The sequence below is a fragment of the Sturnira hondurensis genome, unplaced genomic scaffold (genome assembly GCF_014824575.4).
Source record: "Sturnira hondurensis isolate 20B ecotype Veracruz unplaced genomic scaffold, ASM1482457v3 Scaffold0002597, whole genome shotgun sequence".
In the NCBI taxonomy this organism is placed as follows: Eukaryota; Metazoa; Chordata; class Mammalia; order Chiroptera; family Phyllostomidae; genus Sturnira; species Sturnira hondurensis.
The window spans coordinates 3974717-3990719 of NW_028075228.1; the positions used below are offsets into that span (position 1 = coordinate 3974717).

The window sequence follows — 16003 nt, forward strand, 5'->3', positions numbered from 1 at the left end:
GTCCCTGGACGGACACTGATCCCCAGCAGGGGACCATTTGTCACGCAGGCCCGGGGCTGTGTCCATGGCAACCCAAGACTGTTTGTGCACATCCGCTTGTTCCTGCTGTGGCCATCTGGGTCCATTACCCGGGAGGGAACAGGCACACTTAGATCCCTGTTGTCTCAAAGGTACAGAGCACGCAGGCAAACTCAATGTGCACCGAGCAGCAGCAGAAACCCTGCAGCTGAGAGCACCAGGGGTTCCCACCCTTCCTTTACACAAGGCGAATAGAGGAGAAAGTCCTTCGTAGGCCCTCAATCAAGCCTAGACCAGCAAGCCAGGAAGACTTGGCCTTGGCCCCAGCTTCTGGCTAAAAGACTGCATTTGACCCCATATCCGATTCAAGTTCCCAGCAGGGAAAGGAAAAAACTGGTCTGGGGCCTTTGATCCTTCCTGGGCCTATTCTCTTGGCTCTTTGGGGAACCCAGGGAGCTCTGGCTAAGCTTCCTGATCCCACAGAAGCAGTAAGGAGGTGACCAGAACCCCCACCCCTGCCCCACCCAGGCCCACCTGCCCGAAACTGATGGCAGCAGCTCCCTATACAGAGGCCCCACTGGGCCCAGGCAGTCTCTCAATAGCCTCCTCCCGTTATGCTGCACTATTAATTTTTAAAACTATCTTAGTAGCCTCTGTTCATCATTTATTAATTATGCATTTCTGTAGAGCCATCCTTACAGGCAGGCTTTGATTTGGCTTTTCAGGACAATATGCATTTCGGCAGGATGGGCAAGGGCCCTGGGGTCTACCTCCCCAGTAGAGGTATCAGGTAGCTATGCAGAAACCTCTGGTGCTGCTAAAACCCCAGAGTGGGAGGCAGGGATAGTATGAGGGGCTGAGTGGCTGGCACAACTGCTTCCCAGTCCCGGGAGGTCAGGGCCACCCAGGGAGACCAGACCTTTCTCCTGGGCCTCTCGCCGCCTGCGCTCTTCCAGGTCCAGCTTGCTGACCAGCCTCCGGCGCTGCTGCAGGAACTCATCATAGATGTAGGCAGGGTCAGAGACCCGTGGTGCCGGGGGCCGGTAGGGCGAGCCTGGCTTCAGGGGTCCAGTGAGTTCCCCAAAGGGGGCTGGCTGGGTGAGGGAGGCCCGCTGCTGGCCCAGGATGGTCTGGGTGGACTTCTCGAGCTCAGCCAGGAAGGGCCCAGGCCCGTGAGGAAAGGTCTGGTGCTCCAGGCTCCCTGACTCCCGTGGTGGCGGCTGGTACTTGTCCAATGTGGTGGCCTCGCGCTTCCGGGGCCCCTCGTCCACCTTTTCTGGGCAGAAGACCCGCTCCACCTTCACCAGTGGGACAGCTGCCTGGCGGCTGGGCTCAAAAGGGGTTGGGTGGCTGTGCAGAGGGTGGCTCTCGGGGGCCCGCCGTGTTTCCAGGGTGCTGTCCATCAGGGACACTGGGTTCCAGAGGGCTGTGGGCACGGAGTGGTGCTGGGGCTTGGGCGAGATGAGGGGCGGGGGCCCGCCAAAGTGCTGCGGGGGGTCTCGGCTGCCCGTCTCATGACGGTTCGGTCCCGGCCTAGGGAGTGAGCAGACCAAGCCATGAGTCGAAAGAGAATGGGCACAGCAGACACCCACCCATGGGCTTCCCAGACTGCCTGCCAGGGCCCGGGTATAAGAGGCAGCTTCACGGGGGGCCCAGACAAGAGCCCCCTTCGAGAGCCAGGTGCTACAGGGGTGTGAAGGCCTCTGTCTCTAAGCCACCTGGCCAGGGGCTGGAGGGAAGGACGCGACTTCCACTCCTCACCTGAGTACTGGCCGTTTCACATGACTCCACTCTCTTCAAACAACCTGAGGCAAGTCTGTGCAGACCTGCTTTGGGGAGGACGTAGAGGCTGGGCTGTGGACACTGCCTGCTGAGGGCACAGGGATGCTCTCAGGCCTAGGCCAGACCCTCTTTCTGTCCATTTCTCACCCCAAAACCTTGCAACAGCTCGTTCTATTCCACCAACTCCTAAATCCCTATGAACTGCTGTCAGGACAGACCCTCATCTTTGTCTTCCAAGGGAGTCCCGTCACAGAGAGAATAAGGACAGAGCTCTGGTGCCAAAGGGGTGGCCCTGCCACTGGTACCAACATCCAGAAATGCCAAGCTGTGGGTGGATACTGGAGGGCAGGCTGGTTGCCTTCCAGGTGGCCACAACTCCACTGTTCCCACAGACAGCAGCAAGAGAGGCCAGCTTCCACGGACTGCTCTGCCCAGTGACTCAGCGGAGACCCTCATAGCCAGGGTGGGCCTGTGCCTCTACTGACCCCCAGTGGACCCTGTCAGAACTGCAGCAGCCCCAGGCAGCCCCAAAGCAGCAGCTTGGCTGGGGCCTGACCAGGATGTCATCAGACCAGTGGCTTTGCCATGCAGCCCTCCTAAATGACAGTTTCCTTAGTGCATTTAAAACAAGATTCCACAAAAGGCTATTTGGATGTGGTTCCCCTAAAGTGTTTTTTTTTTTTTAAAGGAAAGCCCCATGTTAACCAAGTGACCAGGCTCCCAGGTCTCTCCCTGCCTGGCCGAGGAAGGAGACGTTTAACCACAGACACCAAGGCTCCTCCTTGTTTTTCCGGACGGGACTCAGGCCAGGAGATAACCCCAATGCACCCTACCACCTCTAATCAGTGGAGTACAACAGGGAACCACAGCTCGTTGTTAAGTAAACAACAAGAATAAAGCCCGTCCACAGGATAAATATTTCAAGCACCAGAGCCAAGCACTGAATGGCTATCTAGTTCGGAGCATGAGGGCCGGTCAGAGTATAACATGTGCGCTGCTGTGAGGCTGAGCACGCCACCTGCTGCCGAGGGGACCACTGAGGCCGGGTGGGAGCTGGGAGCTGCCCCTCCTCCGCACTGGAGGCCTGCACAGGCTGCAAGGCCCTGAGGCGGAGGCTGCCCCGCTGGAGGCCTGGCAAGCTGCACCAGGATGCTGGGGCCCTGAACTGTGGAACATGCCCGAGGGAACCGGAGCTCCAGATGTTATCAGGAGATGCGGACGTGTGCTGGCTGTCCTCCCAGTCCCCCGGGCAGGAGGGGAGTTAGAGGAGCAGGGAACACCTCACAAGCAGACCAGGCTAAGCCCGTGTGTGACCTCAAGGTGGGCCCGCAGAGGCCGATAGCAGGCCTGAGGCTGCGGGAAGACCCAGCCAGCTCACGCCCAGCCACACCCACTTAGCCCTGCTAGTCCCTTAACTGCCCCACTAAACAGGAGACACCAGGCAGGGCTGCTGGTTAGGCCAGCCGAGCCCAGAACAGAGCAAAAAACCCACACCAGTCAGCCAAAAACAAGAGGAGGGAGGGAGCAAGCAGATATTTAAAATGCTCAGACACCAAAATGCTTCTTATCCCGGGTCAGACAATGGGTTAAGAGCTAGAAAGGCACTCGGAGATCTTCCCACGCAGCCTCCTTTGTGTGCTGCTGAGAAAACCGAGGCCCAGAGAGAGAGGACGTCCATGTCCCTGAGTCCCCAGAGCAGGCCTGGGCAGGGCTCTGGAGGTCTGGCCAGGCTCTGCACCAGTTCTGGCTACAGGCCTCAGCCCCGCCCTTTGGAATGAGCCCTGGAGAACTGAGGAGTATGGCAGGGGACAATAGATGAGCCAGACCAACAGGTGGTAGCAGGGAGGTGGGGGGAGGGGAAGCTGTGAGAATGGGGCACTGGGGCCAAGGTCACATGCAAGTGTGGGCAGCTGGGGGACCAAGACAGGCATCAGTGACTGCCAGAGAATTCTTTTACGGTGGGGCCAGGAAACGGGTGTATTTTTTTTTATAACAAAATCAATACAGTTAATGTTTTTACTTAAATAAAAATTAAAGGTGATCTCCCTCTCAAAGTTTGAGCTTGAAAACAGGAAGATGGAAAGAACAGGCTGTAATGATTACTTAAAGCTTCTCCCTCACACTTTTCAATGCCATGTGTGTCTGTCTCCCTGGAGACACAGCTGGGCTGCATAGGCAGGGCCCCAGCTCTGGACACTGGCCTGGTGAACTTTATTCCTTAGGGACAGGGTGTCTCTGGGCACCTCCTGGCCCTCCTCAGAGTCTCTGTTTTCTCGTGGGCAAACAGCAATTAGAACACAAAAACGAAACGCAGTAAGTAAAAGTGCTCAGCAGGGTGCTGGGCGAACCAGAGGTGCTCAGTAAGTGTTGGCTGGCAAGAAATAAATCTGAGTGTGACAAACGTCTTCCTACGCACCCTCAGCCAGCAAGCCCTACCTGGAGCTCTCGGGCCTGTGCTCGGGCTCTGTGGCCACCGGGGGCCGGCCCATGTCCAGGTGCTGCTCCAGCACCTGCTGCCGGAACTCCGACACCTGCGACTGCCGGTCCTCCTTCTCCTGCCGCAGCCGCCGCTGCCGCGCCAGCCACTTCTCCTCCTCATTGGTGCGCTGGATGAGCAGGGCCGTGGCGGTGCTGCTGCCCGGCAGAGAGAAGATGCCGTGGTTGGAGAGAAGGCTGGGCACGGTGTGATGGGGGGCGGGCGCCGGGTGCAAGGGATGCTGCACAGGCTTGGGCACCTGCAGGCTCGACTCCTTCAGCTTCTCTGCAGAGGGGGAAAGCTACATCTTAGCAGGACTGGCTCGCTCCTGTCTCCTCTCCTGCCCTGACCGCTCAGAGAGCCTGCCACCCCACAGCCAGGACCAAGACAACCAGGGGGAGCTCATGGAAGCTTCTGGAAAGCGTGCTTTGTCCCAAGGGAAATGTGGCCACTGGCAGGCGCTGCTCACACCGAGTCCAGGGCTGACCCACCGGCAGCGGAGGTCCGGGCAGGCACAGGCTGGCTCACAGGAGCAGGCTGTTAAATTTTTAGGAACCAGGTGAGCCAGTTACTAAATAAACCCTTACTGGGAGTTAGATTCAAGTACTTATGATGAAATTAAATGTTAGACACAAAGACAAAAAGTACTTGAAGCTCATTACTTCCTAATCCTTTTGCTACATTTGATTATCATGCACACTCTTGAGGTATAATCTAGGTCTACTGCGTCTGCGTCGTATGTCACGGCACATCCCTTCCCAACTCCGCGTCCAGTGGCCCCAGGTTTGTAGCTAGAACCAGCCACGGTGGGAGCCTCCGCTGCGGACGCACCCCGGGTGACGCAGAATCAGGCCTTCCCCTCAGGGCGCTGCCTGCCAGGCACCTGCCAGCACACCGCTGCAGCCAGCCCGCCGGGGTGGCCGAGGGCTGCCCTCTGCCTCATCTGCTCTGGGTACCTGCTCGGGTTGGGGTCAGCTGGTCCGANATTCAAGTACTTATGATGAAATTAAATGTTAGACACAAAGACAAAGAGTACTTGAAGCTCATTACTTCCTAATCCTTTTGCTACATTTGATTATCATGCACACTCTTGAGGTATAATCTAGGTCTACTGCGTCTGCGTCGTATGTCACTGCACATCCCTTCCCAACTCCGCGTCCAGTGGCCCCAGGTTTGTAGCTAGAACCAGCCACGGTGGGAGCCTCCGCTGCGGAAGTCGGCGGGTGACGCAGAATCAGGCCTTCCCCTCAGGGCGCTGCCTGCCAGGCACCTGCCAGCACACCGCTGCAGCCAGCCCGCTGGGGTAGCCGAGGGCTGCCCTCTGCCTCATCTGCTCTGGGTACCTGCTCGGGTTGGGGTCAGCTGGTCCGAGGGCTTGGCCCGCTCCTCCGTGGCATGGCCACGCAGCCCGTGCAGCTCGGCCACAGGCAGGAAGGCTGGCTCCAGCACCTTGGCGGCCAGCAGCTCCTTCTCGCGGGCCCGCTGCTCCCGCTGGCGCTCCAGCTCCCGCTCCTTCTCCCGCTCGCGCTCCAGCTCCTTCTCCCGCTCACGCTCCTTCTCCCGTTCCCGTTCTCGCTCCTTTTCCCGCTCTCGGTCAGCTTCCCGTTCCCGCTCACGTTCCCGTTCTCGCTCCCGCTCCCGTCGCAACTCCTCATCCATCTGCAGCCTGTGAGGAGCAGAGAGGGAGGCTGAACCCCACTGCTGAGGGGAACCAGTGGGGGAGTCCACTAACAACAATTCCCAGGAATGAGAAGCTGACGGCAGCCAAGCCCCAAGTTTTCGTGGAAAACCCCCGCACTCTGACCTGAACAGTGGTGGGCATCAGAACCTCAAAGTCAGTAAGATACAACCTGTGTGCTAATGCCTTAAGCCTCACTGAAGCTCATGCAGGAGGTACTGATTTCCAACAGTCACCAAGAAGCATCAGCTGTCACTGTCCCATTTACGGGTGAGCAGACCGTGGGCAGGAGTGGCCGAAGAGCCAGCCACCCAGCCACAAAGTGGCCAAGCCAGGGCCTAGCCAGGCTTTTCTCCACTGCCATGGGGGCCGGGGAAGCGTAGGAGGCTGATCCGGGAACTGACTTACCTCTCGGCGCTGAGGCTGGACATCCGCTCTGAGTGCAGTGCCGCCAGGGAGGAGTGGGACAGCTCAGGAGGGTAGCGGACCCCGGAGAGGTGGAGATGCATGGCGGATGGGTGTAGTGGAGGCAGGGAGCCGGGAGTGGGGATGGGGTAGAAGGGGGACCGCAGGGCGGACAGGCAGTAGGAGTCATCCATCCTGTGCCAAAAAGACAGGCCAGTGAACACCAAAGCTACGGAAGAAGGCAGGACCTGCTCCTGTATCCTCCACAAAGGCTCGGCTGAGGCCACATCCACGGCCGGCCCACAGCGCCTTGTGGAGGGAAGCCCCAAGATGCTGACGGCCTGGGGCTCCGAGGCCTCGCCTGCCACTTCGAGGCTCAGCCAGGCCAGGGCCTTTCCAGGCCAAGCTGGAGGCCATGTGAGCGTGGTCCACAGCGCAGCTGCAGCCCTGTCAGGCTCAGGGTCGGGAAGCTTCTGCACAGAGCAGTGACCGCCACATTTGTGCCGGGTGGCTGTACAGAAAGGAGTCTCTCTCTTCTACATGAAGCCGGCGCTCTGGGAGCCGTATGGGTGGCCGGGGTGGGGGGCCCAACAACGGAGGGAGGAAGTAGGGAAATGACAGCTCAGCGAGGGGAATTCCTGCCAGGGCAAACCCCAAAGGCTAATCCGAGGGGTGGGGGGCTGTTCCAGGCTCTCACTGGAAGTCTAGCTCCCAGGACATGAGAAACACATTCCTGGCCAGGCTCCATTTTGCCATGAGCAGACTAGTGCCTGAACATGAGAGCGTGTGGGGTGATGACCTGGTTACTCAGTGTGGGATGGTGCTGGGAGGGGGACTCTCGGACTACTCACCTGAAGGCCGGGTGGGGGAAGGGGTGCGGGGCCAGGTAACCGGGGTGGTAGTAGGCTGCGGCAGTGGCAGGGTCCAGGCCGAGGGGAGGTAGGGAGGACATGCGGAGGTCCTCGGTGGTGTGGTAGGGCCGGAAGCTCCTCAGGTAGTCCTCTGTCACGGTGCTGGGGGGCACCACATGGTGCACAGGCCGCTGCAGGCTGCAGGCAGGGGTGAGAAGCAGGTGAGCGGAGCGCTTGCTTCAGGCTGGGAAATGAGTCAGCCTCCCCACACTCCCCAGGAAGGACGAGTCTCTGGGGACAGGTTCCGCCTCTCACTAATGAGACGCCAGTGCTGGCAGGAGGCCCAGGGCGCAGAGGTGGGCAGCTGCTGCTCCTCAGCTGCCTGGCCCTCGCTGTCCTCGCCAGCAGGCACGTGCCTGCTACCTGCAGCCCAGAGGGACCCCTCGCCCCTAGGACCAGGACCGGCATTCGGGCAGAATGGGAGAGCCAGCCATCACCTCGTCATGGAGACGGACTGCAGATGGCCGGGCCCGAGGGCCTAGGGCTGGGCCGCCAACCTGGTGCCCCTCAGAATCAGCTGGTGCAGACTCCAGGCTGCAGGCCCAGCCCCAGGGACCCAGGCCCTGAGCCCACGTGCCCGTCCGAGCCCCCAGCCCGCAGACTCACTTGAGTGGTGGGAATCGGGAGTCCTGCACGACTGAGCTGGGGGAGATGCCGAAGGGATAGGGGGTGCTGAGCAGGTGGGAGGGGATGGCCGGGCCCCCCGCCTTTTCCTGGGGCAGCGGGGGCTCCACGATGAGGCGTTCTCGACCACTGCTGCTGCCCCGAGAGCTGGTGTCCTGTGGGAGACAGAGCGCAGGGGGTCAGGGCGGGCGAGGGCGGGTGAGGGAGGGCTGCCGGCAAGGATGGGGCGGGCCGCCCTTCCTCCGGTTTACTGCGTGTTCTAGTAATGTCCCTTCCTTAAAGTTGTCTGCGCAGCCCTGCAGTGCATGTGGCACTGGGGGCAGAACGGCGAGAAGGGAAACACGGGTCCCAGTGAGGAAAGCGGCTGGACTGGAACCCATCTGGGGGCTGTGCCCTCCTTGGTGGGATAGGGAAGGACAGAACCTCCCTCGAGGGTTACTGGGGTCACCAAGACAAGAACCCAGTGTCCATGAGGGAACCCGGCTCAGAGGATGGGCTCCCCACCCCACACAAAACACTCACACCCTTCCAGCACGGACTTCCCACAGGCCATGTTGGCTCTGAACCCAAACTTCAGGAGTAGGGTGACACTGGTCCCAGCACCCCTGCCCCCTCAGGAAGTGAGCTTTGCTCAGCAGCAGGTCCAACACAACCACAGGGCCCTGCTCACTGATCTCCAGGTGCTCATGGGCAGCCCCCCTGGGGCCAATGTGTCCTGTGTCCGCTGTGCTGACAGCTGAAACCCACATGACAGCCAGCCCCTGGGGAGGCCCTGGCACCAGCCAGAGCAGGTAGCTGCAGGGCCCCGACTGGCTAGACCTGTCCGGGGACATGGAGGAAGGGACATACAGGTTGCTGCGGCCCCACCTGCCCTAGAACTCCTGGATGGAGAGGGGAAGCCAGGGCCTGGGAGGGGAGGAGCCGCCCAGGGACCCAGAGCAGGGCTGGTCCAAGGCACGTAGGGAGAGCAAGAGACCCCTGCCAGGACCAAGGGTGGGTGAGCCACCCCAGCCACATGGAGGGACGTTCTGCACACCCACTCACAGGAGTGGCCAGCCCCAGGGAGTCACGCCCTCGGAAGGTTCTGACTGCTCTTGTCACGTACTTGGCTGAAAGGGAGCCAGGAAGCTGGCCCAGAGAACAGCGCTGAGAGCAGTCAAGGCGCTTCCCCTGGCCTCTGGGGCGCCACCACGGGGACAGCCCCCCTCCGCCTCTGCTCCAGGCCTCCCCTGAGCTGCAGCCACACACTCCTAGCCATCTCCCAGGGAGGCCTTCCCTTCCTGGGCCCGATCTGCACGACGTCAAGTGTGACCACTGCTGACCAGACAGCAGCCAGGGTTTGGAGCGAGCAGGCGGGGCTCCCAGGGCAGAAGCTGCAACCTGTCTGCTCCAAATGCACCGTGTGGAATTCCGCTGTGCCGAGGAGCACGTCTAGGAATGACCACGAGACACGTGGTGGCACACGTGGGCCCCAGGGCCCGACCCCGAGGAGACGCCTGGCTCCCCGCTCTGCCCACCATCTTCATCAGAGTCGGGAGGCGAGGGTGGCGGAGCCCCCGATTATCCGACTCCTCCTGTGGGCGGTGAGGGATGGATCACTGCTGCTGGCCGACGGGGCACCGCGGGGCAGGCCTCTGACGGGGCAGCGGAGGCTCACGGAGCAGGCCCCCGGCCATCCGTCAGCTGTAGCCGCCACACACACCCGGCCACGTGGCCGCTGAGCCGCCTCAGTCCTCCCGAAGACGTGTCGGCAGTAATTAATTGGAGGAGACAGGCCGCTGACTGGAATTTCTAACGAGCAGCAACATCTGTTCCCTTCCCGTGCGCCTGCAGGGCCCCTCCTCTCCCCGAGAGGTCCTCGAGGGTTCACCAACTCTGCTCTGCCCTTCCCAGAAGGGGCGTTCGGCCGGCGGGTGTCCAGGATGGGACACACACACGCCCCGGCACCCTGGGTCAGAGCTGGGAGCCCAGAACTCCCACCTCCCCGTTTTCTAGAGACTTCTACACAGGGGCTCTGTGTCCTCCAGCTCCTCCGTGGGCAGCGGGGGTGGCTCCCTGTTCTTTCCCCACACAACTGTCCTGTGCCTCAGCTTCCAATTGCAGCCCCAGCTCAGAGCATCGAGGACGACGCACTGGTGTAGCCGGGAGGCGGGGGAGAAACATGGGGTGTGGGGGAGGGGCTCACACAGAGCAGTGCAGCACGGAGCCTGGGGTGGTCCCCAGCCGCCTGCGCTCCCACCACCTACACTGCCGGCTGAGGGGCTGCCTCCAGGCGGGGACTTGCTGGTTCTCCCGCACACCCTCACCTGCCAGGCACGGGGCTGACCAGCCTGAGTGCAAATATCTTTCACCAGGAGGTACCTGGCTGACACCAACCACCTCCAGGGGCCCACCCCTCACTGGGGCCACCGTGGATAGAACTCCCTTCTCTCCTTGGGGGACAAAGCCCTGCTGAAGGGCAGCTGGGCAAGATGGCACCTTGTCCCAGCCTGGCTGAGACAAGCAAGGAGTAGGAGAGGCCAGGGCTGGAGAGGCGGGCGGCAGGCAGGGGGTTCAGTAGGCCAGACCCACGTGCCTTCCATCTGGCCGGTGCCCTGCTAAGCTTGTGACAGGCACCTGGGAATGAGGTCAGCCCAACTTGGAGGGCACACACAGGCTGCCCAGGGTGGCAAGGGCCCCTGCAGCAGACCCCAACCCAGGCCAGGCCCCGGAGGCGCGGCCTGCCACCCCAAGAGCGCCGGCTGGGCCCCCACTGCTGTCCCCAGCAGCCAGGCACGCACCGAGGAGCATCTGTGGGCAGCTTTGTATTTCTGCACCGCGGCCGCAAGGCTGCAGACGCAGCTGCAGCGATGAAAGGAAGACGAACGAGGGGGAGGAAGGGAGGGAGGAAAATCCTTCATTCTCTGGTGATTAGAGAGGTTTCCAGTCAGACAGACAGGACATGCCCTGTTAGCTTTAAAATAGACTATTTTTCATTTCATCTGTCCTTTCGAAGCTCCGACTACCTGGGAAATCTCAGTAACCCCGGAGAAGGGGCCCTGAAAGCCCCCCACCCCCCCAAAAAATTCAGGAGGCCCCCCCCACGACTCCTGGGTTAGCCCTTCAGGAAGTGACTCCCCTCTCCTGCCCTGACGCCTCTCCCTGAGCTCCCCTCCCCAGAAGGATTACATTCTCCACTGGGCCTTTGTGCTGAGCTGATGAGCCATACATCAACTGCTAATCCAGCTCCCTTCCTCCCGCCCCCCCTGGTGGCATCAGTGTTTCATTAACCGCCAATGGCTAGAGCGGATCTATGGCCCAGGCCTCTCTGGGGGGGGGGGGGGGGGTGGAGGTTAGGGGTTAGCAGGGGTTAGCGTTTCTGGGTGAGGCCTGTTTATAAGGCATCCCTGGTCCTGGAGGGTAGGGCAGAAGCAGCCCCTCTTGGGTGGGAGCAAAGAGGATGTTTCGGACTGAGGCAGCCCCCACCAGCCAGGGACACAGCAGGACTCAGAAACCGCTGGGACGGAGTCAGAGGAGAGGCAAGGAGGCGCAGCTGTTCAAGCCAGGTGGCTGGGCCCCAAGGGCAAGGCTGACCGCCAGGTGGCTGACAATGAGGGGCAATGGTCCCCTCTGGGAAAGGACCCTAACCCGAACCCTCAAACCAGGACTAGGGGCAGCTCCGGCTGCTCCAACCCCCCCTGGCCGAAGTCTGCCCTGAGCTGCTCCTCCAGTCTCCAAACTGCACACCGGGTAGAGCGAACGATGCCAAGGCGGCAGCTTCTGGGAAAGCACAGGGGACAGCTGGGCTGGGTGCTGGGTCACAGTCTAGGAGGGCTTGTCACCTCCAACGTGGGGGTCAAATCAGGGTCACACCCATGCGGGTCCCAGGCCACAGCTGTTCCCAGGGATCCCCACCAGGGTCCAAAGTGCACTGGGGAACATTGCCCTAGGTCAGGACCTGCCTGACGGACGCCACTGCCAAGGGCAGAAAGCAAACAGACCCTGAGCGGTCAAGCTGATGCCCGCCCCCAACCCAGCAGGGCAGAGCCAAGAAGGGGTAACGTGGGGGCTCCTCCCGCCCCCGCTTTCTCTGTGGTTTAATTAGTATTTCTAAGTGGTGCCATCCCTCAGGGAACTTGGCAGAAAAATCCAAGAGAACAGCGACGGTGTCTTAATTAGAAGGGGTCCTCTGGGCTGGGAGTACCAGGTGGGGGGCGGGGGGCAGATGTGGGGAGGAGCCCTGGGGCTGGCGCGAAGGGCAGCTCCCGGGGCTCCCCGCTCCGTCTGCACAGGCAGGTCACCGATGGCAGCCCCACGCGGGGACCCCAAGTGTTAGGAAGGGCCCTCCAGCAGGTGTCAAAAGGACGGAAGCACGGAAACATGGCACATAAAAAGGGAGCTGGCTTTTTCCTCTTTCCTTGTTTGAGCAATAGGCAGTAACAACAGCTATTATTTATTAAGTGTTTGGGACATGCAAATACCATTTGAAGCCCTTCACGTGGGGTTGCGGGCTGAACCATATTAGTATGTCCCCCTCCCTCAAATTCACATTCAAGCCCAACCCCCAGGTCCTCAGACCATGACCGTACTTGGAGACAGGGCCTCGGAAAAGGTGACTAAGTGAGGCCATGAGGGTGGGCCTGGACCCAGTGTGACTGGTGTCTGTATAAGTGGCAGCTGGGACACAGGCACAGAGGGAAGACCGAGCGAGGACACAGGAGGGAGACGGCCGTCTGTGGGCCACGGAGAGGGCCTTCGGAGGGAACCGGCCCACTGGCACCTGGACCTCAGAGCACCAGCCTCCAGGGCTGCAAGGAGACGTGCTGGGAGAACGTGGCCTGCGGTGCTTGCCAGGCCCGCCGAGGTCCTTACTTTGCAGGGACCTCCTAGCAGGTGCTCTTGTCCCCTCACTTTGCAGAGAAGACAAAGGCTCAGGAGAACTCGAGTTTGGGAATGAGGGATTGGAGCCCCAAATCCAGTCCTCCCCTACAGAAGACCACCTTGTCCACACTTGTGACCTGTGGTGGCTGCACCCGGCCCCACCAAGTGCCCCGGACACTCACCTGCCGGCTCTCGCTCCTCCAGACGCCATTGACGGTCTTGGTAGGGGCAATGGTCACCACGGGAGGTGTGCTGGGGACACTATGGCCCCCCGGAGGGACGATAATGGGGCCCATGGGCACGCGCTTGGGTGTGCTGGCAGGGGAGCTGTGGTTGGTGGCCGGAGAGGACACAGGGGATGACTCGCTGCTCAGTGAAGACCCTGAAAGAGAAGGACACAGAGCCTCAGCCGCGGACTCAGACAGCTCCAAGTTCGACCACAGCTCGCGGCCCCCCTCGGGCAGATTGAGACCCAGACCTCACCTGAGAGCCGTGAGCAGCGCCAAGGCCGCACAGGCGGCCCCCGGGTGTCATCACACCACAGCAAACAGTCAGCTAGTGCCAGGCACCAGGCAGGTGAGGGCATTCCCTTGCCCACCGCCAGCCCTGTGCATCCAGGCTGCCTGACCACACCACCAAAGGGGGACTGGACTGCCCGAGACTAGGAGGCTGCACGCTCTGCTGGATGGAGTGGGGAGTGAGGAGCGGGGAGGGGTGGTCAGAGCTGGCACACAAATGCTTCTCATCTGGACTTGGTGTGCCAGCCTTGGTCTGGGTGGACCTGGCATGGAGGCTGCTGCTGACAGTCCCAAGTGGTGTCCAGAAGACACCCCATCTCACTTCTGGACTCAACAGGCAACTGCCGTCCCCTCCGGGAGGACAGTCGAGCACTCTCAGCCCTGGCAGGTGGGGGAGCAGGTGCCAACAGTCTCCCTTTCTGGAAGGAGAACTCCATCAGCCTGCAGGCACCCTCCCCGAATTTTGCTCAGACCTTGGGTCTGTCCCGGGGACACTCGTCGTCTCCACACCCCTCGAGTGGCCACTTTCATAAGGCCAAATAAAACCTTTGCCTAACGGGTGGGCCCTGACTGGTGTGGCTCAGTGGATTGAGCACGGGCTGCGAACCAAAGGGTTGCAGGTTCGATTCCCAGTCAGGGCACATGCCTGCTGGGTTGCAGGCCAGCTCCCCAGTAGGGGCCACATGAGAGGCAACCACACACTGATGTTTCTCTCTTTCTCCCTCCCTTCCCCTCTCTCTAAAAAATAAATAGATAAATTCTGGCCCTGGCTGGTATAGCTCAGTGGATTGAGCGCAGGCCTGCGAACCAGAGGATCGCGGTTCGATTCCCAGTCAGGGCACATGCCTCGGTTGCAGGCTGGTTCCCTGCAGGCCAACTCCCAGCAGCGGACACACGAAAGGCAACCATACATTGATGTTTCTCTCCCTCTCCTTCCCCTCTAAAGATAAATAAATAAATAAAATATTAAAAAAAAAAGATAAATTCTTAAAAACCAAAAAAAACCTTTGCCTAACGGGTACTCTGAGATGGCCTCAGCAGCCGGGGCGTCTTGTTGCTGAGATGAAGGAACCACCGTGGTGCGCTTCCTTCTTTCTGCCCCAGAGCCCCGACAAGCCGAGCACGGCCTCGGCAGCATGAGCAGGAGGCAGGGGAGCCGAACACTGAGGCCCCACAGAGAGGGGCAGAGCTCTGCCCTGAGCAAGGCGCTCCTGACTGGCCCCCTCCCTGTGGCTCTCCCAGTGTGTGCCAGGGCAGCTCTGCAAGGAGACACCCAGTCCAGCCAGACCTGCCCCCACCCAGCCCACAAGCTGTGCCCCAAGAGCTGCCCAGCAGTGCGTTCTTCTCAGCAACAGCAGCTCAGCAACACCAAGAACGAGGCCAGGCCCGCCTCGTTCCCACCTCTACCTGTCAGTGCCCAGCCAGGTGGGCAGTGAGGAATCGCATAGGGAGAGGAGAGCTGTCCTGCCAACCCCCCTAGAATTTTGTGACCTCCAGTCAGCCAGGCAAACGTCTAGAACTGAGCGCTGGGGTCTAGATCCCGGCCTCCAGGTCAGACGCCATCACCTCGGAGGATAGCCAACAGAGGACAGCCAACAGAGGACAATGTGAGCCGCCTGGCTTCCCCAGTGGGGATGCCTGCAAGGTCCTGGAACAGACAGGCTGCCCACATCAGTGAGACCTGGCTAGGAAGCCAGCTGCAGAACCACTGTGGGAGCGGTGCTGGCTGGCAATGACCCAGCAGCACCAGGGGCCCGGCGGGCTGCCGTCCACTCCAACAAGCCGATGGGGGGAAATCCTGATGGGAAGCTGGGGCACCCAGGCCCTCCCCAGGTTTGTGCAGCTTCAGGAAACTGCCTGTGTCTCCCCAGGCTCTGCCATCTGCCGAGGGCCTGGCATCCCGCTCCTGGGTCTGTACCCAGCACAACAGGGCTGACGTCCACCGAAGTCAGAGCCCAGGGTCCCAGTAGCCACGGACCTGAAACTACCTTGAGATGAACCCGCAGCTAAAAGGACAGAGCCTGCATGGCCTCAGGATGGCATGAGGCAGGGTGGGAGGCAGTCAGTGAGTCACACCACCACCGAGTGGAGAAAGCCAAAAATGCAGGGATGGGGCAGAATCTAGACAGTTGTACCTGCTGGGAGCAGCAGTTGGGGGTGGGGGGGCCGTTCTGCTTCTGGATCTGTAGGTTCACTCTGCAAACCCATCCCACTGGATGCTTACGGTCTGTGAACTCTTCTGTAGGGACTCAGATTCTGATAAAAAGCCCATTTTAAATATCTGGGGGGAAACACTAGGCAGGTGTCTTTCTCTTTTAAAAAGGAATTGCTGTGAAAGTGCTACCGATCCCCTCCTTTTGATTTGTGGCATCTTTACTGAGATACGAACCCCACACTGTCGCCTGCGACTCAGCAGCGTTTACACCCGCCTCCACCCCCAGTCAGTTCACAACATTCTCTTCACCCCGAAAAGAAGCCCCACCCCTGCTCCCACCCCCACCCCCTGGCAGTCACCAATCTGCTTCCTGTCTCCACGGACTGACCTATTCTGGGCACTTTGTGCCAATGGAACCACACGGCACGCAGCCCTTCATGGCTGGTTTCTTTCGTTCAGCGTGACGTTTTTATGGCGCATGCACGTCGTGGCGCACGTCAGAGCCGCATTCCTTGCACAGCTGAGTGACACTCCACTGCAGAAGGGGACCGTTCTGCTTGTCCATCATCACTGATG

The 16003-nt window shown here is 60.6% G+C and overlaps 1 protein-coding gene across 8 annotated transcripts in view; it reads right to left on the minus strand.

Moving 5' to 3' along the window:
* The window catches only part of GSE1 (Gse1 coiled-coil protein), a 412599-nt gene that overhangs the window by 12910 nt on the left and 383686 nt on the right, over window positions 1-16003 (minus strand). For all 8 annotated transcript variants that reach the window (XM_037040257.1, XM_037040253.1, XM_037040258.1 and 5 more), the window contains 7 exons: window positions 12937-13136; window positions 7877-8049; window positions 7211-7408; window positions 6363-6554; window positions 5620-5942; window positions 4237-4561; window positions 938-1551 (listed from right to left, as the gene is read on the minus strand). In XM_037040257.1, coding sequence (XP_036896152.1) covers window positions 938-1551; window positions 4237-4561; window positions 5620-5942; window positions 6363-6554; window positions 7211-7408; window positions 7877-8049; window positions 12937-13136 — 2025 coding nt within the window. The remainder of the gene's footprint in view (window positions 1-937; window positions 1552-4236; window positions 4562-5619; window positions 5943-6362; window positions 6555-7210; window positions 7409-7876; window positions 8050-12936; window positions 13137-16003) is intronic.